Here is a 23,264-nt window from a genome sequence, read left to right as displayed (position 1 = left end):
ACACAAATGTGCTATGACATGACAAAGAAGAAAAGAAAATCCTCACAGCCAGCCAGCTGCTGGAACAATAGAAGCAGAGGAAACACCAGTTAATTAATTTGGTTGAGAAGTTTCTGTGTGTTTGTTTTCTCTTTTAATTTATTTTTAATTCTATTATAGGGGAGCGAGTGACAGGTAAGCTCAGCTTTAGTCTTAAACTAAGCAACAGCTTCACATGCTTGGCCTCACATGATGATCACTCAGGTATTGACTCAGTCAATGTACGAAGGAGGTATCGGATTTGTTTAAAAAAAAACCAAAAACACAAACAAAACCAAAACTGACTAAAGTTCACCACAAAGGATGTGGATTTTGTGGAGCAGATCCAGGAAGCTGGAGAGAAAAGGGAGTCAGTTGTTTTTGGAAGTGAATGGGTGCCCTTACTAGACATTGAGTTGGCTCAGTGGGATAAATGGGTTAGGTCTGAGGTGGTGCAGGAACAACCTGCAGGTTTCCTGCCTGGGTGGTTGTGGCTGCGTGTCCTTGTTGGGGCTGTCCCTGTAACAGCTGAAGGAATGAGCTGTGGGTTCCTGCTGTGTCTCCACAGCACTGCAGTGTGCACGTGGAAGGAGGGGTACTCCTCACGCCCTCCCCATATGTGAGAAACGTGTTTTCTCATAGCTCCCCTTACTCCCTTTACCTGCAGAGACCCAGGTAACTCCCCCCATGCTTGATAGGCTCCTAGATGTGTAATCGTCTCCTGATGGCAAAGGCGAGAACGGAGCTGGCAAGGGAAGTGGAGCAGGACTGTGCCTACAGCTGCTTCCGCAGCTGAGGACAGGGTTAGGCCTGGCAAGCCAAGCCAGCTCTGTGTAGGGGACTGGAGCACAGGGCAGAGGCTGAGGATACAGCTGCTCTTTGTGGTGCTGTCACTGCACTCACAAGAATTGCAGCCAATGACCTCTTTACCAGATATTTAGAGACCTGACAACTGTTGTAGCTTCGGGCTGTTCTCAGATGCTGCTTCCTGTGCCAAGCTCATGCAGCAATTGCAGAATCAGACCGGGGATATGGTGAATGTTTTAAGGTGCAGGTGAAGCCATTTGGGTTTATTTCCTTAGGGAAAAGTACTGGATTTGGAAGTTGCCCACTATCAAAGGTCTGAAGTCACAGGCTGTAGTGTGTGGAGCATATGGTTTATAGCTACAAAATCCACTGATTGTCCATGGCATGACCGGTCAGCAGAGAATTCAGTTTGTCTGTGTTTTCCAGCTTACTGAATTCTGTGTGTGAATCCATGTGTTCTAGAAGTGCCCACAGGATGCCCCACCACTTGTAGTCCAGTCGTGTGGAATACTAAGTAACAATACAAAGTCATCAGTGGAAGGACACAGCTATCACTAAGGCTGTCAGGGATGGTGGAATTTAGTAAAGAGCTCTCAGCCAGTCATAGAGCCCCACCAGCATCTTCTGGGGTTTGCCAGGAAGACAGGCAGGGCATAACAGGCTTTGCTAATAAACCCCACTGTTGAGCTGTGTTAGATTCAGACTAGGAAAAAAACGTAGTTGGTTCTGGTTATTGTAATTTGTAGACAGAAAAAAAAAAGCCTTTTTGCTTCTCTAGGTGGAAAGCAAGTGGGACTTAGTACTTGAATTATTGCTGCTACTTGTGAGGGCATATCGAGTTCAAAGTCAGTTCCTGGATTTAATGACTAGTGTGTTTAAAAAAATACTCAAGGAAAGGTGTTTATTTTAGGTATTAAGGAGAAGTGGCCAGCATCTTTCAGCAAAATAGTGCTTCTGTTTGGGAGTACTGACATCGTTGGGTGACACTGATCAGGTTGGGATTTAAAAACATATAGAACCCAGTGCTAGCCTACCTCTGTTGTGTCTCCCATTTCCCCTGTCCCTGCTGTCATGCCCTCCAGCACAGGCAGTGGGGCTCACCCGGGCACGTGTGTCTCCATAATCCCCCATTAGTTATCCCTGGCTGTTTTTCCCCACTTATCCTCAGGCCAGTGTGACACCTGTGTGCTGGAGGTGTGTGTGGTTTCTTTTAAGGTGGGGTTGTTGGCTTGCTGTGTGCAGGTTTGAGTTGGATTTGTTTGATTGTTGGACTTGTTTATACACAGTTGTCTGTTTGGCTTAGGTCGTGCCCTTGACCAGGGGCTGCTGTGTCTGTGATGAGTGAGCTGGGCACACGGAGCTGTGACTCAGAGAGCAGCTGAGCTCCCCGTGCGGGCAGTAAAAGCGAGCGAGCCATCATTGCTACATTTAACACTTGTACATTTTTATTTAGTTAAATCAGCCATTGTACACATTGCAGCCATGTATTGTTAGTGTTGTATCTTTTTAATTTTAAACTAATACATGCCCTCATAGATATATTCAATTAGTGTTATCACCATGGGAACAAGATGCTGATTCATCAACTTAAAATTCACTTCTTCTCACAGTATTCAAGTTCTCTGATAACACAGCAAAAAATCAAAGTAAGAGGTGAATAACCATTATGCTGTTACACAGAACATCATCTGCACCGCAAATAACACAACAGAAATGCATTTCTTGAGAGCCCCATCCTTGAAGACCCTCCTGTGCTGTCTCGGACAGTCAGGAAGCCACGATGCGCTGTGAGATGTTTCATCACGGGTCTCATTCGGTTTGGCTGCCAAAACACTTTTTTCTTTTAGTTTCCTTTCTTGCCTGCCCAAAAAGTGTCAGCATGGCATCTCAGGTGGTTTTGCCCATAGGAAGCCAGAGCTCCAGAGATGTTTCCATGCTTTTGGCATCATTACCTTAATGAGGAAGTGCCCTTGCTCTGAGCACTGAGTGAGTCATTAATAAAAGAAAACAAAACAAAACAAAACAAACAAAGAAAATAACTCTATAATTGTAGAAGGCCAGATAAGCTTGGACAAAGGATTGCTCCTAGAGGAGGGTTGGTTTTATTCTGCTACTGAGGCTACTCTTAAAAAACTGAAATAGCTGTTGAAAAGCATTAAGTTGGTGTGTTTGTGTGTATGCATGTTACGCTAGAACCCTACAGAGCTCCCTCCATTAAATATTAAGGTATAGAACACCCAGAACTTCAGATCCCTATGTTCCCCTTTCGGAAAATAAAAGTGCAGACATGCTAGTGTGGTTTTCACAGGGTCAGTTTAGAAATATATATAATATATAGTTACATAACAAATATTAACAGAAATGGGCTGCCGAGGATTGTGAGCACTTGTTCTTTAAAAAACACTCGATCAGAAGATAAAAACTGCTCGCTCAGTGCTAAGAGGGCCGAGAAGCTGACATGGTTCTAGGAGGGTTTGGTTTTGACCTTCAAATGCCACATGCGTGTATCAGCTAAGAGGCAATCTCGATAAAACACGGTGACCTAATTATTCTCCTTGTATAGTGGGTAAGTCTTTGTCCCGTAGTTATTATCTACAGTGCAGTGGCCAGCAGGAAGCACCCCCAGCCGGTTGGTGAGGTCGGCTAAGTGGTGATGGAAACGGGAAACTACCGGAGTTAGGATTGTTTACTACACCCCACCACAGGTCCGGATCTATAGGCTTTAATACCATATGTGAGCGTGCTGCAGGTAGAGCTGCTAGCAACTTGGGTACCTAGTGTGAAATTTTGTCTTTGTTGGAGGGGAAATGTTCCAGTGGCTGTCTGGAGGTGTCTGTACTATTAATGGCCACAGTCAGCTGTAATTGATGTGAGCAGCTGCCTTGTGCCTGACTCTGGCAGCCTTTGCCTAGACCGGATCTCTGAGCAGCAAGTCCTAGTGCTCGGTAGCCCTGCAGCGCTTCCTCCTGGGTCAGTCAGCGTTTGCAGTCCGGGTGCCGCCGCCGAGTGATGCGTCACCGTTCCGCGGGGTCACCGCACTCGGAGCCACGACACCAACGGGCAGTGAGTGTTCTGCGGACTCATGAGTTCAAATACTCTGCTATTTACAGCTCACACGTCAACTCCTTTGTTCGGTGCATGGACACAGTCAGAGGAAGAGGCCTGTCGATGAAGTCTGCTTGGCAGGGGCCGTGTCAGTAAGCGAGTGCCAGAGCGAGGGGACAGGGACAAGTGGTGATGCTGACGGGGTGCCATTGTGGCGGATAAATCATCCTGCCTGAAGGATGCTATCTTTGGTCACAAATTAGCTTACAGGGTGAAAAATCATAACAGCACAAAATGAAACTTGGGATAGGGAGAAATAAATTCACTGCAGCTGCACCGGTAGGAGTGGCAGTGATGACTCTGCTACCCGGGGACGGTGACAGCTGCGTACGGGAGGGGTCACGTGGCACGGTGCGGGGGCGGCAGCTTCTCACTTGGCCTCCTGTGCCCAGTCCTCTCGGCAGAAGTGCCTGAGAAGCTGCTGGAGGTCATGCTGGAGGTCATCCCTGGGGAGCGCTTCTGGGGTGTCTTCCAGCTCTTCGATGTGAACGTGTTTTCCATAGCGGTCCTTCATCACGGTCCTCTTCTGTGTGCTGGCTTTACTTAGTATTGTCCTGGAACCAAAGAAAGGGGAGACCTGACTTAGAAAGGGCGCAGCTCTGGAGGTCAGAGAGAATGGTGGTTTTCAGGCCTTTCAAGGCAGAGTTAAGCATGCTGGAGAGAAGGCACAGCAAGGGATAAGTATGATGCAATAGTAAACTCCTATGGATTTTTACCCTTGTATATATATTCTGTAGTCTTTACACATTTACTTGTAGCCTGTTATATCAACTTAGCTTCAGTATTTTCTTAGGCAGGTCCCCTATGCTATCTTGGCATTCCTTGGAAACCAAGGTTGAAATCGGCTCTTTGAGGCATCTTTTTATCCTAATCCAAAGAGGGGGTGCATTATCTAGTGTGTACTAGAGCTGGGGGCATTACTTCACTGGGTGTACTTCTAACTGCGGGCTCTTGTCAGATCTGCTAATTTGCAAAATAAATTAAACTTTTACATGCGTCAGTCATGCAGGGCTTGCATCCTCAGCATTTTCCATTTGAGGATCCTTATACAAAGGTACCCCAGTTTACCACCCTGTGTCTGCCTCTTATTTCTAGAACCAGGGAAAAAGGCATCAGAATGGATAGAGAGTGAAGGATGGATGCATGCAGACTGGATGATGGGTGGATGGAGACTGGAGAATGATGTATGGAGCATGGATGAAGATTGGAGAAGGAATGGATGTATGGATGGATGATGAATGAACGCTAATGAAAATCTGCAAAATCACTGAAGAATTTACACACATCATGCAGGGTGTGCTTCCTCAGCACTTTCCACCTGAGGAAATGTGCGCCTGAGGATCCTTACATAAAGCTATCCCAGTTTACTGTGTCTGCCTCTTATTTCTGGAACCGGGGAGAAGGGCCTCAAAGTGTGCATGTAGAGTGCATGATGAAGTATGGAGAGGGAAGGATGTTGACTGGAGGATGAATGAATGGAGAGAGACTGAAGAATGGATAGAGAAATGAATGCTAATGCTCAGTAAAATTTTCAAAATAAATAAAAATTTTACGGGTGTTGTCTCCTTCCTTTCACCTGAAGATCCTCATATAAAGAAAAACCTGTTTACCACACTGAGTCTGCTTCTTATTTACAGAACCAGAGAGAATGGCATCAATGTGTGCATGGAGAGTGAAGGATGGATGTGTGGATGTAGACTCGATAGGGAATGGAGACTGAAAGATGGATGTAGGGCATCAAAGTGGGTGGAGAAAGATAACTGGAGGCTGGAAGGTTGAGGAAGGAATGGAGCGAGCACTGGTGTGCTGATGGATAAACGCAGTGCAGGTGATGGTGAATGGGTGGAGATCAATGGAGTGTTGAGTGATGAATGGATGGAGTGTGGGAGATGAGGGAATGGGAGTGAATGGAGTTTGGGTGGATATTAATGAATGGAGTGCAGGTAGAGACGAATGAGTGGAGAGCGGGTGATGATGGAGTATGGGAGACAAATGAGTGGAGAGCGGGTGCTGATGAATGGAGTGGATGGAGATGAATAAGAAAGAGAGCAGGTAATGACGAACGGAGTGTGGGAGATGAAGAATGAGTAGAGAGCAGCTGGTGATGAAGGAATGGAGAGGTGGTGATGAAGAATGAGTGGAGAGTGGCTGGTGATGAATGGACTGTGGGAGATGGGGTGGAGAGCATCTGTAGATGAAAAGAAGAGTGGGATATATGAAGAATGAATGGAGTGTGGGTGGAGAAGAATGAACACAGTGTGGGAGATGAAGAATGAATGGAGGGCAGGTGATGATGAAATGGAGTGTGGGAGATGAAGGAGTGAGAGCGGGTGATGAAGCAAAGCAGGGTGGGAGATGAAGAATGAATGCAGTGTGGGTCATGAAGAAAGAATGAAATCTGGGATCTGAAGAATGGTGAATGGGCGATGAAAAGTGGAGAGCAGGTGATCAATTAATGGAGGAGAGTGTGAAGGAATTTAGAGTGGGATATGAAAAATGAAAGTAGGTGGATATGAACTAATGGAGCGTGTGGGATGAGAGAATGGGAGTGTGGTTGCAGAAGGAAAGGAGAGTAGGTGCTGAAATGAGTGTGGGGGTGATGAATGGAGAGTGGGAAATTACGAAGGAGTGGAGAGCAGGTGCTAATGAAACAGTAATGGAGGAGTGTGAGTGATGAAGGAGAAGAGAAGAGGCAAAATAAGGAGGAGGAATAGAATGAAATAATAGGAAGATGAAGGATAGGACAGAATAGAAACCTGAAATTTAAGAGGTGATGAAGTAGAATGGAATAAATAGAGTGTAATCCTGAAATTGAGGAGAGAATAGAATAGAATAGAATAGAATAGAATAGAATAGAATAGAATAGAATAGAATAGAATAGAATAGAATAGAATAGAATAGAATAGAATAGAATAGAATCCTGAAAATTTAGAGATGATGGACTAGAATAGAATAGAATAGAATAGAATAGAATAGAATAGAATAGAATAGAATAGAATAGAATAGAATAGAATAGAATAGAATAGAATCGAATCCTGAAATTTAAGAGGTGATGGAATAGAATAGAATAGAATAGAATAGAATAGAATAGAATAGAATAGAATAGAATAGAATAGAATAGAATAGAATAGAATAGAATAGAATAGAATAGAATAGAATAGAATCCTGAAATTTAAGAGGTGATGGAATAGAATAGAATAGAATAGAATAGAATAGAATAGAATAGAATAGAATAGAATAGAATAGAATAGAATAGAATAGAATAGAATAGAATAGAATAGAATAGAATCCTGAAAATTTAGAGATGATGGAATAGAATAGAATAGAATAGAATAGAATAGAATAGAATAGAATAGAATAGAATAGAATAGAATAGAATAGAATAGAATAGAATAGAATCCTGAAAATTTAGAGATAATGGAATAGAATAGAATAGAATAGAATAGAATAGAATAGAATAGAATAGAATAGAATAGAATAGAATAGAATAGAATAGAATAGAATAGAATAGAATAGAATAGAATCCTGAAAATTTAGAGATGATGGAATGGAATGGAATGGAATGGAATGGAATGGAATAGAATGGAATAGAATAGAATAGAATAGAATAGAATAGAATAGAATAGAATAGAATAGAATAGAATAGAATAGAATAGAATAGAATAGAATAGAATAGAATAGAATAGAATCCTGAAAATTTAGAGATAATAGAATAGAATAGAATAGAATAGAATAGAATAGAATCCTGAAATTTAAGAGGTGATGGAATAGAATAGAATAGAATAGAATAGAATAGAATAGAATAGAATAGAATAGAATAGAATAGAATAGAATAGAATAGAATAGAATAGAATAGAATAGAATAGAATAGAATAGAATCGAATCCTGAAATTTAAAAGGTGATAGAATAGAATAGAATAGAATAGAATAGAATAGAATAGAATAGAATAGAATAGAATAGAATAGAATAGAATAGAATAGAATCCTGAAATTTAAAAGGTGATAGAATAGAATAGAATAGAATAGAATAGAATAGAATAGAATAGAATAGAATAGAATAGAATAGAATAGAATAGAATAGAATAGAATAGAATCCTGAAATTTAAGAGGTGATGGAATAGAATAGAATAGAATAGAATAGAATAGAATAGAATAGAATAGAATAGAATAGAATAGAATAGAATAGAATAGAATAGAATAGAATAGAATAGAATCCTGAAATTTAAGAGGTGAGAATAGAATAAATAGAATAGAATAGAATAGAATAGAATAGAATAGAATAGAATAGAATAGAATAGAATAGAATAGAATAGAATAGAATAGAATAGAATCGAATCGAATAGAATCGAATCCTGAAATTTAAGAGGTGATGGAATAGAATAGAATAGAATAGAATAGAATAGAATAGAATAGAATAGAATAGAATAGAATAGAATAGAATAGAATAGAATAGAATAGAATAGAATAGAATAGAATCCTGAAAATTTAGAGATAATAGAATAGAATAGAATAGAATAGAATAGAATAGAATCCTGAAATTTAAGAGGTGATGGAATAGAATAGAATAGAATAGAATAGAATAGAATAGAATAGAATAGAATAGAATAGAATAGAATAGAATAGAATAGAATAGAATAGAATAGAATAGAATAGAATAGAATAGAATAGAATAGAATCGAATCCTGAAATTTAAAAGGTGATAGAATAGAATAGAATAGAATAGAATAGAATAGAATAGAATAGAATAGAATAGAATAGAATAGAATAGAATAGAATAGAATAGAATAGAATAGAATCCTGAAATTTAAGAGGGAATAGAATAGAATAGAATAGAATAGAATAGAATAGAATAGAATAGAATAGAATAGAATAGAATAGAATAGAATAGAATAGAATAGAATAGAATATAATAGAATAGAATAGAATCCTGAAATTTAAGAGGGAATAGAATAGAATAGAATAGAATAGAATAGAATAGAATAGAATAGAATCGAATCGAATCGAATAGAATAGAATAGAATCGAATCCTGAAATTTAAGAGGTGATGGAATAGAATAGAATAGAATAGAATAGAATAGAATAGAATAGAATAGAATAGAATAGAATAGAATAGAATAGAATAGAATAGAATAGAATAGAATCGAATCCTGAAAATTTAGAGATAATAGAATAGAATAGAATAGAATAGAATAGAATAGAATAGAATAGAATAGAATAGAATAGAATAGAATAGAATAGAATAGAATAGAATAGAATAGAATAGAATAGAATCGAATCCTGAAAATTTAGAGATAATGGAATAGAATAGAATAGAATAGAATAGAATAGAATAGAATAGAATAGAATAGAATAGAATAGAATAGAATAGAATAGAATAGAATAGAATAGAATAGAATAGAATAGAATAGAATAGAATAGAATAGAATCCTGAAATTTAAGAGGGAATAGAATAGAATAGAATAGAATAGAATAGAATAGAATAGAATAGAATAGAATAGAATAGAATAGAATAGAATAGAATAGAATAGAATCCTGAAATTTAAAAGGTGAGAATAGAATAGAATAGAATAGAATAGAATAGAATAGAATAGAATAGAATAGAATAGAATAGAATAGAATAGAATAGAATAGAATAGAATAGAATAGAATAGAATCCTGAAATTTAAGAGGGAATAGAATAGAATAGAATAGAATAGAATAGAATAGAATAGAATAGAATAGAATAGAATAGAATAGAATAGAATAGAATAGAATAGAATAGAATAGAATCCTGAAATTTAAGAGGGAATAGAATAGAATAGAATAGAATAGAATAGAATAGAATAGAATAGAATAGAATAGAATAGAATAGAATAGAATAGAATAGAATAGAATAGAATAGAATAGAATCCTGAAATTTAAGAGGGAATAGAATAGAATAGAATAGAATAGAATAGAATAGAATAGAATAGAATAGAATAGAATAGAATAGAATAGAATAGAATAGAATAGAATAGAATAGAATAGAATAGAATAGAATAGAATAGAATAGAATAGAATAATCCTGAAATTTAAGAGGTGATGGAATAGAATAGAATAGAATAGAATAGAATAGAATAGAATAGAATAGAATAGAATAGAATAGAATAGAATAGAATAGAATAGAATAGAATAGAATAGAATAGAATAGAATAGAATAGAATAGAATAGAATAGAATCCTGAAAATTTAGAGGGAATAGAATAGAATAGAATAGAATAGAATAGAATAGAATAGAATAGAATAGAATAGAATAGAATAGAATAGAATAGAATAGAATAGAATAGAATCCTGAAAATTAATAGATGATGGAATAGAATAGAATAGAATAGAATAGAATAGAATAGAATAGAATAGAATAGAATAGAATAGAATAGAATAGAATAGAATAGAATAGAATAGAATAGAATAGAATAGAATAGAATCCTGAAATTTAAGAGGTGATAGAATAGAATAGAATAGAATAGAATAGAATAGAATAGAATAGAATAGAATAGAATAGAATAGAATAGAATAGAATAGAATAGAATAGAATAGAATAGAATAGAATAGAATCCTGAAATTTAAGAGGTGATGGAATAGAATGGAATAGAATAGAATAGAATAGAATAGAATAGAATAGAATAGAATAGAATAGAATAGAATAGAATAGAATAGAATAGAATAGAATAGAATAGAATAGAATAGAATAGAATCCTGAAATTTAAAAGGTGATGGAATAGAATAGAATAGAATAGAATAGAATAGAATAGAATAGAATAGAATAGAATAGAATAGAATAGAATAGAATAGAATAGAATAGAATAGAATAGAATAGAATAGAATAGAATCCTGAAAAATTTAGAGATGATGGAATAGAATAGAATAGAATAGAATAGAATAGAATAGAATAGAATAGAATAGAATAGAATAGAATAGAATAGAATAGAATAGAATAGAATAGAATAGAATCCTGAAAATTTAGAGATGATGGAATAGAATAGAATAGAATAGAATAGAATAGAATAGAATAGAATAGAATAGAATAGAATAGAATAGAATAGAATAGAATAGAATAGAATAGAATAGAATAGAATAGAATAGAATAGAATAGAATAGAATAGAATAGAATAGAATAATCCTGAAATTTAAGAGGGAATAGAATAGAATAGAATAGAATAGAATAGAATAGAATAGAATAGAATAGAATAGAATAGAATAGAATAGAATAGAATAGAATAGAATAGAATAGAATAGAATAGAATCGAATCGAATCCTGAAAATTAAGAGGTGATGGAATAGAATAGAATAGAATAGAATAAATAGAATAGAATAGAATAGAATAGAATAGAATAGAATAGAATAGAATAGAATAGAATAGAATAGAATAGAATAGAATAGAATAGAATAGAATAGAATAGAATAGAATAGAATAGAATAGAATCCTGAAAATTAAGAGATGATGGAATAGAATAGAATAGAATAGAATAGAATAGAATAGAATAGAATAGAATAGAATAGAATAGAATAGAATAGAATAGAATAGAATAGAATAGAATACTGAAATTTAAGAGGTGATGGAATGGAATTCTGAAATCTAAGATGTGAGGGAGATTAATAGAATAGAATGGAATCCTGAAATTTAAGAGGCTATGGAATAGTATTCTAAAATTTAGGTGGAGGAGAAGATAGGGTAGGGTAGGATAGGATTTGAGGAGGAATAACGATAAGAGAGGAGGAGAAGAGGAGAGGAGAGAAGAAGAGAAGAGAAAAGAGAAGAGATGAGAAGATGAATTGGAAGAAAGAAGAGTATAGGAATAGGAATAGAACTAATAGATTAGGAGCAGGTATAGGAAGAATAGGAGGAGAAAGAGGAGGAGGAGGAATAGGAAGAACAAAATAGAATGGAACAGAAGAGGAGAGTAGAAGAGAGAAGAAAAGAAGAGAGAGAGTAAGGAATAGAATAAGAGGAAGAGGAGGAGGAAGGATAGGAGGAGGAATATGATAGGAATATGAACTGGAAGAATGAAGAGGATAGAAGGAGTAATAGAATTAATAGAATAGGAGCACGAATAGGAAGAATAAGAGGAGAAGGAAGAGGAGGGGGAATAGGAAGAACAAAATAGAATGGAACAGAATAGCATAGCGCAGCATAGAATGGAAGAGGAGAGAGAGGAGAGGAGAAGAATAAGGAATAGGAGGAAGAGGAGAAGGTAGAGGAGAACAAATAAAAATAGTAAGAACAAATAGAACAGGAGGGAATAGGAGGAGGAACAGAGTAGAGAATAGAGGAATAGTAATAAGAGGAAGAGGAAGAAGAACAGGAAGAACAGAATAGGAGGAAAAGGAATAGGAAGAATAGGCAAAAAGGGAAGAATAGGAGGAGGAAGAAGAAGAAGAAGAGGAGGAGGAAGAATAGGATAGGAGCAGGAATAGGAAGAATAGGAATAGGAGGTAGAATAGGCAGAAGAAGAAGAGAAAGAACAGGAGGAATAGGAGGAGGAGGAAGAGGAATCCTACCTTGCTAGACATCTCCTGATTGACTCCGTGTCCACCCTCTGTGCCTCAGTCATTCCATCTGTTCACCCCTTCTGCATTATTCCTCCATTTTCCAGTCATTTCTTCATCCCATCCTTGCATCCACCTCTTCACTCATTCTCCTTCCACCCATCATTCCCCATCCATCTGTTCATTCATTCTCTATTATGCAATCTTCCATTCATTGCATCCATCCTATTTACATTTATCTTCTCCTCCATCCTTCATCCATTTCTTCATTCTCCATTGTTCATCCATTCTCCAACCATCACCTATTTATCTATCATCCACCAGCCAGTAATTCTCCCTTATCCACCTGCTCATGCATCCATCACCTCTTTCTCCATCCTCTGTTCAGTGCCTGTCATCCAGTCATTATCCATCCGTTTATTCATCAACCCATCATTCAACCCATCCCATTCATCCCATCCCAACCTCATCTACTCATTCTCCAATCATTCCTCATTTATTTATGTCTATCCATTCATTCTCCACCCAATTTGAACCATGCTACTTTGCTGAAATTGTAAAACTGTATTCACTAGATGGGCATTTTCCCATCTCTGCAATAAAGACCAGCCTTTGTAGTAACTCCAGCACCAACGCTGTGTGGAAAATGCTTTATTTCACTGCCACCAGGTTAGTCATTGCTTTAGTAGTGCTTTGCATCCACCGCAGGAACTCACTGCAATCCACTCCTGTAATTGTGTTAATTCATTTACAATAACACTGCATCAATTTGCCAAACCTTTTAATTACTGATCCATCGTCCTTCTGGATTTCCTTCTCTACCAAAGCAGGGGCTTGCACTCTTATGTGGTGACCTGTATAGCTCAAAGCCTCCAGGGAAAACAAACGTCAAATTACAACACACCCAAAACACCTGGAGCTCTTCCTACCTTAGTCCTTTATAGTCACACAGCTGAACGCTGAGAAAATGCTGAACCTGAAAGAAGCAACTGCATCCCTTAAAGCATCTCTCCTTTCTGCACACACATCACATTCAGTTTCTCCTATGGGACAGTTCCATTTCAATAGTGATTGTGCCAAACATGCTGCTGTTGTGCCTACAGACTTCTGGATTTTCTGAGGCAGAAGCTGGGAGCTGAGTGTTCCTCCCCAAGCTGACTCTTTAAGGTGACAAGAGACTGGATTCAGGGGAGGAACACATCCATTTACCCAGGGTGGGGGCTTACCTGTAGCCACTTCTACAATTCCCTGCATGAGTGGTAACACAGGAATGAACTTTACCTGCACTCACCCCCTGGACTTCTAAGAACTACACACAGAGCCTCCGGGATGGTCTCCTTTAGTCTTAGCCAGTTTCTTACCTAACTCTGCAATGTCAGCTTTCACTATACATTCTTTATACAGGCAGCTTTTCGTAACATGGCTGAGTATAAGAACACAGCTCAGGACTTGCTGGCTATGACTGCTGGGCCACCAACAAAACCTTTCTGGAGAACAGACATTGTCCCTGGGATGATCATAGATAAAAGTTATTTTTACCTCTTCAAAGTCCTCTTTGGCTGATGGAAGATCAGAAGCCAGGCTGGCATCCCCCAGGTGTTTCTCTGTCCTCTCTCCATGCACTACAGTGGTCTTGATGACCTTGCTGACTTTCCGGCCCTCCACTGGTTCGGACTGGAATTTGGAGGCACTAGAGAGAACAGCAGGTTCAGACAGAGTCACCTGCAAGGTTAGAAAGCACAAGTCAGCTGGAGATGAACTCCACACTTGGGGTTGTGCACTGGCAAATTAACTTCTGTGTCTATGGGCTCCACAGGGTAAAGCTTACTGGAAAGAAAAAGATGGAAAAAAAGGGAAAAAAAGGTGGGGGGAAAAACATAAAAGGAAAAAAAAAAAGAGAGAAAATAAGAAAGGAAAAAGAGAAAAAAGAAAAAAAAAGAAAATATGAAAAAGGAAAAGAGAAAAAAAAAGACAAAAGGAAAAAAAGAAAAAAGGTAAAAGAGGATAAAAGAAAAAAAAAAGGAAAAAGGATAAGAGAGTAAACAAAAAAAGGGGAAAAAGAAAAAAACAGGAAAAAGGAAAATAGAAAAAAGGGGGGCAGGAAGGGGAAAAAAAAAAAAAAAAAAAAAAAGGAGAAAAATTAAGATCTCCTTGTTACTTTATTCCTAAAGAATTATTTCTGATTATTAATTCCAGCAAGCAAATATATCAGTGATGTTTTTCACAATTGCAATAATTGCTTGCTACACACACCTTGCTTTTGGCCAGCACTGCTGAAAGCATGCTCCATTGCCAGCTTCTGGCCCTCCATCACAACTCAGCTGTGCTGATCCAAATGCCTGTAGGACCAGACAGTGAAGTGTGGCAGGAAGGCACTTACCTTTTCTGGCTGTTTTTGGTTCTAATTACCTGGCTCTGATACAGTTTTTGTTTAAGTCCTAGATGTTTTGAGCCTCTTCAAAGCAAGAACAGACCAACAAGGTAAACTTCCTCTAACTGTGGGGTTCTATGCCTGGTGTCAGAATGAGCACGCTAATCTGCAGTGACTAAGAGCCCTGCTGAGGTGCTGCTGCTCTGCCACCGCAGGCAAAGCACACCCTACCTCTGAGTGCTCACTGTCACTCTTCAGCACAACTCGCTTCACCACTTTGGAATAACCATCTCCCTCTTGCACACTGACGGGGGCTTGCGGTGCTCCCTGCATTAGCACTTCCTCCTTCTCCGTGCCATCTGGAGCCACGTATCGCTGGATGATCTTCCGAGTCACCTGAAGGAACGGAGTTTAGTCCCCAAAGCAGTAGCAGTAAAATATTCCTCTTTGTTCCCTACCTAGTATTTGCCACTCAAAGGGCATTTTGTTCTGCATGAAAGAACCTGTGTAGATGGTTCCATGTTGTACTTCTCAATACCTACTCAAGAAACCCATGTGGTGCTAAAGCTCTCGAGGCACTGGCTGGCCAAAGCAAGAAGAGAACTACAGGGCTCAAGATGTGAAATTGATCAGGAGGATGCGTGTGTGTCCTTCTGTGGATGACCCCAACCTTTGAGACCGAGGAATTGGCTGGGGTGGTTTACCCTACCAGGAATTCAAGCAGGTTCCAGAGACAGCCTGTCCAGCTGATGGGCTGTGATGTCTTCTCAGAAGACAGAAGATGAGGTTTGCCACCGGCCCAGCTCAGCCAAGCCCTACACCAAATCACTGAGCACTGAGTTGTCAGATAGAGAAAGGAGCACAGAAGTTCTCCTTTCACTTCCATCTGAGCAGAATTTGCTTTTCCAAGCATGATCCAATTGTGAAGATCTAGAGTCTGGGGTTATCTGACTCTTACAGACCCAGCCTTCCATTGCTTTCATTAGGACAAGCAAGCAAGCAAATATCTCATAAGACTGCAGTGGGACAGGTGTTCTCATGGAATTTTTAAAAAGGAAATAAAGAACTTTCTTCTCAAACCTGTGACTCTATGGAGGATTCTCCTTGGCTTTAAGCAAAAGTTAACAAAATACATCCTATTGGGTTATGTACTGTAACACAGAATGATTTTGAGAATCTAAATTATTGTTCTAACTTTGGTATCTCTCATGACTGAAATTCTTATTCCTTCCACTCCCTACTCTTCAAATGACAGCTCCTCATAGCAGAAAATTTGCCATCTCTGTGAATGATTTTTCCTTCCTTTTACAGGAGAGGAAGAAGGTAGCAAGGGGCAGGACTGACAATACCTTCTTTACCACTGTGTGGCCATGTTCATCTGTGTACTGCTCTTCTGTGACTGTTTCTGGTGGCATTTCAGGCATACTATCAGCCTGTACAATAAAGAACAAAGTTGTGTGAAGTGAGACTTTCATGTGGGTCTTGAAATAAGCCATTTTAAAATAGGTTAATGGGTTACAGAATGGAAAAAAAAATCAGCAATGTTAGGAAAAAAACCTGTTCTGCAACTAAATCCTTAGAAAGGCATGCAAAGAAAAGTGACGCCACAGCACACAGGCAAAGATACATTAGTTGACCTTGTTGCATACAATGCTGACAAACCTTCATCTTCCTCCTACTGAGGCATCTATGGAATTCACAGAAGGGTTAGCAGTGTTACTGTAATCCTCAAGTATTGGAACAGCTTATCCAATGGAGATGCATTATTTAGGAGCATCCCAGCTTGAGTTGCAACACCAGCTCAGGGCCCAAGGCAGCACAGGCTCGTGCAGTGGTTCACCACGCGGTACCTGAATGATCACCCGGCGCCGAATGACCCTGGTGGTGACCATCTCGTCCTCATCCGAGCTGAGCTGCAGCCCACCTAACTCCTCTGCCAACTCCTAGGGGAAGCATGGAAGCAGGACTCTGTATGTGGTACTAGCAGTAGCTACAGCTTCTGTTTCCTACATCAGCTCTGCAATTTCTATATTTTGTATATGCTTTCTGGGTTAAATGCACAGAAATATCTACAAAAGCTTTTTAATCCTCCGCAGGGGGAACAATAGAGCACAGGGTACAGACAGTAAGACTGAGCAGTTATAACTAGAGAACAGTGCAGCAGTAGCCTCAAAAAGATAAGGAAAAATTAGTAACAAGAGCTGAACTTGTCTATCCTACATAAAGAAGAATTAAAAATTTTAAAAAAAAAAAAAAAAAAAAAAACACATCAGAAGGGAAAGACAGCCTGAAAAGAATCAATTGGGAAATAACTCTAGTATAAAAACATAAAGGGGAAAAAATAAGGGGAAGGGGATTGGTGGTAAGAGCTGCTGTTGTTTCACTTCAGTAACAGAAGTGGAGGAAAAAAGCAATGCATTATTTTGAGGGCAGCCCACCCTCCAGCGGCCCTTCTACTGAGCCCCTGCTGTAGATACTCTTTCAATAATCTGATACACTTTAAATTCCACCTTTGCCTGAGATCCCAGAGCTCTGAAACCTTCCATTCTAGAGGTGATACTTTTGGCCACATAGTAGCAAAACGTAAAAGCCTTGTTTCTAATGAACACAAAGGTGAAACAATTTCTGCCTCAGTACAGCTGTGCTTTCCCTGCCCTAACTTGTCTTAAAAGCTCATTTCCTGCCCAAGGACACCTTCTCCTTTTCTTCCACTCAGAATGGGCAAAGTAAGCAGTTTGTACTTAAACCTTCATCTGACAGGAAACTTTAATTCTTCACTAAAAGCCATATGGTTGCTCCCTTTCCTTGCTGGTGGGTGTCTTCCCCTCTCTGAACTCTGCAATGAAGTCCGTTGTCTCACACAACCCAAGACTTACCTTGCACAGCTTTTGAAACTCTCTTCATTCTCCCATCTCTGTATCTCTTTACTGCCTGGGTGCTACATAAACACCATGCTTCCAGTACATCCTTAGTACTCTGCAATGCACAGCTGCTTTCTCTTTTCTGTCTCAGTGACTTTACAGATCTTTCACACCATTTCTCATGCTGCTCTGGGCTAGCCTTGCCTTTCTTTATGAGCTTTACCGTTAGTACTTCATCTGCATTACATTTGCTTCAGTTTGCTTCTGCTCCTGTTACTGACACTCTCTCTCTCAGGCACAGATCTAACTGTCACAGGCCCAAGGACAAAGAAGGCTGGAGCAGAACCATAATTACCAGTCTAGACTTGGGGATCTAGGGTTTGCTTCAACTTCCAAAACCTCAGGAGAAAAGCCTTTACCTGACCCTTTTAACCACAGAGGGAAGGAGAAAAAACTCAGTGCCAGATGCAAATTAATTACAAATATTCTTATCTTAAAGAATAAGCGAGACATAAAATTTGGTTTATTGTGTAAATCACAATGAAGCAAAGTTGGTTTTTTACCTTTTCCAAAGATTCCTCTTCATAGCCCCTTCCAGACTTCTCCATCTGCTCCTCAGTGGACTCCACTATGACGATACTGGATCTCCTTGGAGCGAGGCTTTCCTGGTGCAGCTGGGGCTCCTCGGGCTCCTGGACGATGGGGGAGTCCCCTCTCAGTGCAGAGGACGGAGGCTGCGCTCTCTGCGTCTCTCCCTTTGCCGTGCTCGAGCACGCAGATTTTCCGCTCGCCGCTTTCCCGGCTCCCTCGGACTGCTCCGTTCCTGGAGTTGTGGCACTGTCAATTACAGGTCCAGGCAAGTTACCACTGTGCAGTGCTTCCCAATTCCCACCAATGGATCACTAGGCACTGACTTCGTGCTATTCTGCTGTCTGCTGCTGGCAAAGTCTAGAAATAACTGATACTCCTTGACAGAACTACAAAGCAGTCTGGCTGGGCATCCCACCCTTCTTCCTGAGCAAATCTCCAAATGCATATCCAACCCTTCCATGCAATGCTGCAAAACTTGGTATTTGTAAAGTATTTCAGAGAGCTTTGCTGTCAACTTGTGCCCTCACATCTCTACCTATTGCCATTTACTTTTTTAGTGGGAGAGCCTGGATCGCTATAGAAGGATGCGAAGCACCTACAACACTGAGCACAAGCTGTGCAGCTGCAAAGTAGAAAAACCAACTTTCATGTAGAATTCTAGAGTTTAGCAAACAGAAATTTAGTGGAGCTTCAGGTTTTGTTTGTAATGGTATTTTCATGGTTGAACCCTGCTATGATTAATCACTGCCCCAAGTTAGTTAAACCTATTATTATGTTACTATGCAACACATATATAAAAGAAATACATCTAATTCAAGCACATGTACATTCAATATTGTAGTATAATTCCTCTTGGAGCACGTCCCTTACAAGTTATTTAAATCTAGCCTGATTTTCCACCTAGTTCAAATTAGACCTGCAGTGTAGTGATATTCCCCTGTCATCTTTACTCTTGTGTAGTGCTGGCACTTTTGTCTCCCAGAATTCTCTGTTGCTCAGACACTCAATTCCTGATGTAAATGCCTAGGGAGCATTGGTGCTTTTGCCTAACACTGGAACAGCAGCTTTCCTAAACAGTATTTCCTGTCTCCCATGCTTTCTCCTGGCATACCCTGAGCAAAAGAATCCCCCCCAGGTCCATTTGCTGGACTCAGCTGCCCTTTGACTGCTGGGAGCTGCATCTCCACATCAAAGCTAATCACCTCCAGGAAAATCACTTCTTTGGATAGGAATTCTTGATACTTTGCTGGCTTATCAATACCTGACTCTACCCTGCAGAGAGGTCTCAGCATGGGCACATAATCTGGGAAGCTGTGGAGAAACAAACATGATCTATTTCAAATTCCTTTTCAAATGACACCAACCCCACTGAAGCCCCACCTCAGAATCCAAGTTTTTGCTGTACAGGTCTTCTAAATGTGCACTCTATCGTGTGTTATTTCTGGAAGTACCTGTGTCTTGCCTCTGTAAATCCCATTTCTGTTCCTTCAGCCATCAGAAATGCACTTTCAAAGGCCCAGTTCTTAACAGGTAGGTAGGAGTTTTGCAAGTAATGATTGAATTAAAAAAATTTTGCCTCAATTGAAAAAGCCATCCTGACTCTGAAGAAAGGGTCCTTTAGGATTACTTTCATTAAGATGCCATTACTTGTCATCCAAAACATGAAAAATATAAAAAAACCCCTCCACTTCTCTATTAACCCTCTTTTCTTTCCTTTGTATTAGACACAGTTATAGTGTTCTCAGTGACAAACTGACTCTCTCTCCTCAGCCTTAAGGCTTCCTCCACATGGATTAGAAAGTGAATCCACAATTGGAGGAAAATTCTGGTGTGTTCATATGTTTCAAAAGCAGCTGTAAAATCCTCTCATTACACAGAGAAAAGAGAACGTGTTCCCTATGGCTTCATTCTGGTCTTTTGGCACTTACAAATATTCCTGTTGTGAAGCAGATGGTTTCCCTGGCACATCTTGGGGTTTCCCTGAGAATTCAGCTTCTACTTGTTCCTTGTGTGCTTGCCTCAGAAGCTCAGCCATGGACACCTCTGCCTCGCTCCTGGGAGTACTGTCCTGGAACGGGGAATAACTGACAGACACGTCTTCCTCGGAGACCAGAGGGGGGTGCTCGGTTGGCTCGCAGTCCTTAGATATTCTCTGCTGCTCTTGCTTGTGCCTGGAGCTGTACACTTCCTCCTGCAGTGCTGAAAACCCTTGTGGAGACAGAGATCAGAAACAGTGTTACAAGTCTGACCAGAAGGCAGAATTCCTCCCCAAGCTCCGCGTGCATCGAAAATCCCTGAGTGCAACATGTGACCTGAACTTCTTGAACACCTTGAATGGGAGGGCACCTGGCCTAGGAGTAGCCCCAGGAATGCCAGATTGTCACTACTATAGCCAGATTTGGACAGTAACAGCCAAAATAACACTTACCCAGAAATTAACCTAAAGTAATTGAGGGCTTGAAGCCCTCCAAGTATAGAAGAAGATTGTCAACAGATTTTTTTTTTGCAGCTTTTAGTGACTTGTCCCCTTCAAATCCATTATTTATTTGCTTCTGGAAAATTTAACTGTACAAGAAAAGATGAAAACCCTTCGTAGAGGGCTAGGTGCAAGAAGCAGCTCATTTATGTGCTGTATTCACTGGAAACCTAGTGAACTCTCAAGAATAAATTGGGGGGAAACAGATAAGATTGTACCAAATTTGAGCTGGACAGAGAGGTTAACATTCTGTCAAAGCACGGAGTACTTTTCCTTTTTAATAACTTGGTCAAATTCTGATACAATCTTCTCAACTTCCATGAAAGCACTTGCACAAGCAAAAACACCCAAACCCCAAGGCAAACTGGGCAAACGTTGCTGGCAATGCTTGGAGAGGTACCCCGGGCAGTCTGGGCCAGGAGCCGCTTACCTTCACTGTGGTCCAACGCCAAGGACTGCTCCGTGTCCGCGTAGGCGCGCGTGCCGTGGCCCTGCACGGGGTCTATGCCGCTGGTCTCCATCAGGTGAACTATGTCCATGCGGTTGATTTTCGTGAGACATTGGGTCAGATTGGTATCTGTGCCATTAGAAAGACACCGTGCAGCTCAGTTAAGAATCAAGCAAGCTCCCTCCCTTCCCTATAGGAAGGGTATATATAGGAGCCTGACCGATATAATAGATAAACTACAGACACACTTAGAAGCAGTGTTGTGTAAAATCTAAAAAGAAACAAACGGATACCTATAAAAACTATCACTCTGGCTTTTTTCCTTTTAACAAATTTGTTGAGTTGCTTTGTTATACAGAAAAGACTAGAAACAACATTGAGTACAATCCATAGTCATCCTTTCTGTAGCTTAAATTTTCCCAAAATTTTCTTTGTGATTACAACATACACCTGTCATCTCAGCTAACAGATTGGAGACAGTCACACACAGTAACTGGAGACAAACCTGTTGCGTGTTTCCCATCCCTTTCAAGCCAGTATTTGAGGAGCGCATGGCTCTGGTCTTGAAGTGAATTGGGATTTTCAATTCGGATCTGGTGAATTTGCTCCTCTGTGAAGTCCAGTTCTCTTGCTAGCTCTGAAAAAGAAACCCATCTCTGTAAAGAGGTCTGACACTACTGCTACTACTACTCCTCCTCCTCCCCTGGTCTAATTTAATTGCAAGGAAAATAAATGTCTGTGAATTACAGTTCAACCCCAAAACCTGAGAAAACATTTGCATCTCATTCTATGTTACTTTCACTTGTATCCACTACTGTTCCCTTCCTCAGGTCTATTAAATCCACAATATTGTTGAGTGATTTTTTAGAAACAGGTACCTCTGTTAACCCACGTAGGGCTCTCAGTATCCCAAAAACAACAAGCTTCTAAAATATTTTTATAAAACATCTTTAGACAATCAGAAAATCATCCAAAATAAAACATGAAAGGAGTTTGGACCACTGCCCTCCTTTCTCTCTGGAGCAGACAACGTGCACTTTACCTGTCCAACTGAATCCAAGATGATCCGCGATGTGGGCCAGTCTTTCCTCTGTCCTTTCCTGATCATCCTGTTGATCTAAAGGTCAAAGAGAGCTACAAGTTGCCTTTTGCAAGTTAAAAACCATTTCATAGGAGAGAGAGAAGCCCAAGAAGGGAAAGTGCTGGTTTTTCCTAACTGCTGTGTCTAAATGTGGACAGGCTCTGTAATTCAAGCAAGGCCTGTTAATCCCTAGGTTCAAAATGAAACTCAAAAAGCTTGGTTTTTTGAAAAGCACAGGATTATCTAATTTTTCTATTTGAATATCAAGTGTTCATGTGAAAACGTAATCTAGGACTGAAGCAACTATGTGTCTATTTTGGCCAGGCATTTTACTCTAAAACTTCATTCTAAAGTTCAGTTGAAGACTTTGGCTAAGTCAAGAGCCATAGTTTTCCATGCCTCCTTAGTAAATGCGAGAGTTGAAGAATTCACTGGGGCCAGTGCTTCTGATGTTTTTCTATTGCAGGGCAAATTTTGTTCAAACAGTCCATACAGTGTTCCAGATTGTGGTCTGTATTTGAGATACTGTTAATTTCAGTGTCTCTGACCCTTTGGACAGGGAGTGAGACAAAACACCAACAACAAAGGCAAGGAAAAATCAGATGGTCACTCGTCAGTCCTCAATCACTTCACTAATGGTGAGACTGACAGCTCCTCCCATCCCCCAGAGCTAATTTGAGGATGGTGGAATTTGAGTTTTGATTTTCCCTGAATGCACACGGGGATTGTGACACCTTTGAATCAGGAAATTGCTTAGGGCTTGTGATATGCACGTGTCAACATGGCTCCTGATTTTCATCAGAGCTACTCAGTACTAGCACACAAGTAGGCGTGAGGAAAACCAAGCACCAGGAAATGCGTATTAAAGTTACTGGTGACTCAGAATTTCTTCAGACACAGACTGTCAAAAAAAGGAACACAAAAAGCTTCAATCTTTAAAACTCCTGCAGATCTCTTTGTGTACCAACTCAAAAGTCTATAAATTTATCTGTCTGGCTTTCA

At 39.7% G+C, this 23,264-nt stretch overlaps 1 protein-coding gene across 1 annotated transcript in view; it reads right to left on the bottom strand.

Moving 5' to 3' along the window:
• Positions 1–2,248: 2,248 nt before the first annotated feature.
• ANK2 (ankyrin 2) overlaps positions 2,249–23,264 on the bottom strand; it is a 155,164-nt gene continuing 134,148 nt past the window's right edge. The window contains exons 41-51 of the mRNA XM_056489562.1: positions 22,224–22,298; positions 21,687–21,818; positions 21,164–21,310; positions 20,186–20,465; positions 18,230–18,503; positions 16,656–16,748; positions 16,155–16,238; positions 15,037–15,201; positions 13,974–14,156; positions 13,213–13,304; positions 2,249–4,484 (exon numbers count right to left, since the gene is read on the bottom strand). Of these exons, the coding sequence (XP_056345537.1) occupies positions 4,301–4,484; positions 13,213–13,304; positions 13,974–14,156; positions 15,037–15,201; positions 16,155–16,238; positions 16,656–16,748; positions 18,230–18,503; positions 20,186–20,465; positions 21,164–21,310; positions 21,687–21,818; positions 22,224–22,298 (1,709 nt within the window). The 3' untranslated portion in view covers positions 2,249–4,300. The remainder of the gene's footprint in view (positions 4,485–13,212; positions 13,305–13,973; positions 14,157–15,036; positions 15,202–16,154; positions 16,239–16,655; positions 16,749–18,229; positions 18,504–20,185; positions 20,466–21,163; positions 21,311–21,686; positions 21,819–22,223; positions 22,299–23,264) is intronic.

Source organism: Oenanthe melanoleuca, chromosome 4, assembly GCF_029582105.1.
Source record: "Oenanthe melanoleuca isolate GR-GAL-2019-014 chromosome 4, OMel1.0, whole genome shotgun sequence".
Classification (NCBI taxonomy): domain Eukaryota; kingdom Metazoa; phylum Chordata; class Aves; order Passeriformes; family Muscicapidae; genus Oenanthe; species Oenanthe melanoleuca.
The sequence above is the reverse complement of the archived record's forward strand: the minus strand, read 5'-3'. Positions and strand labels throughout refer to the sequence as shown.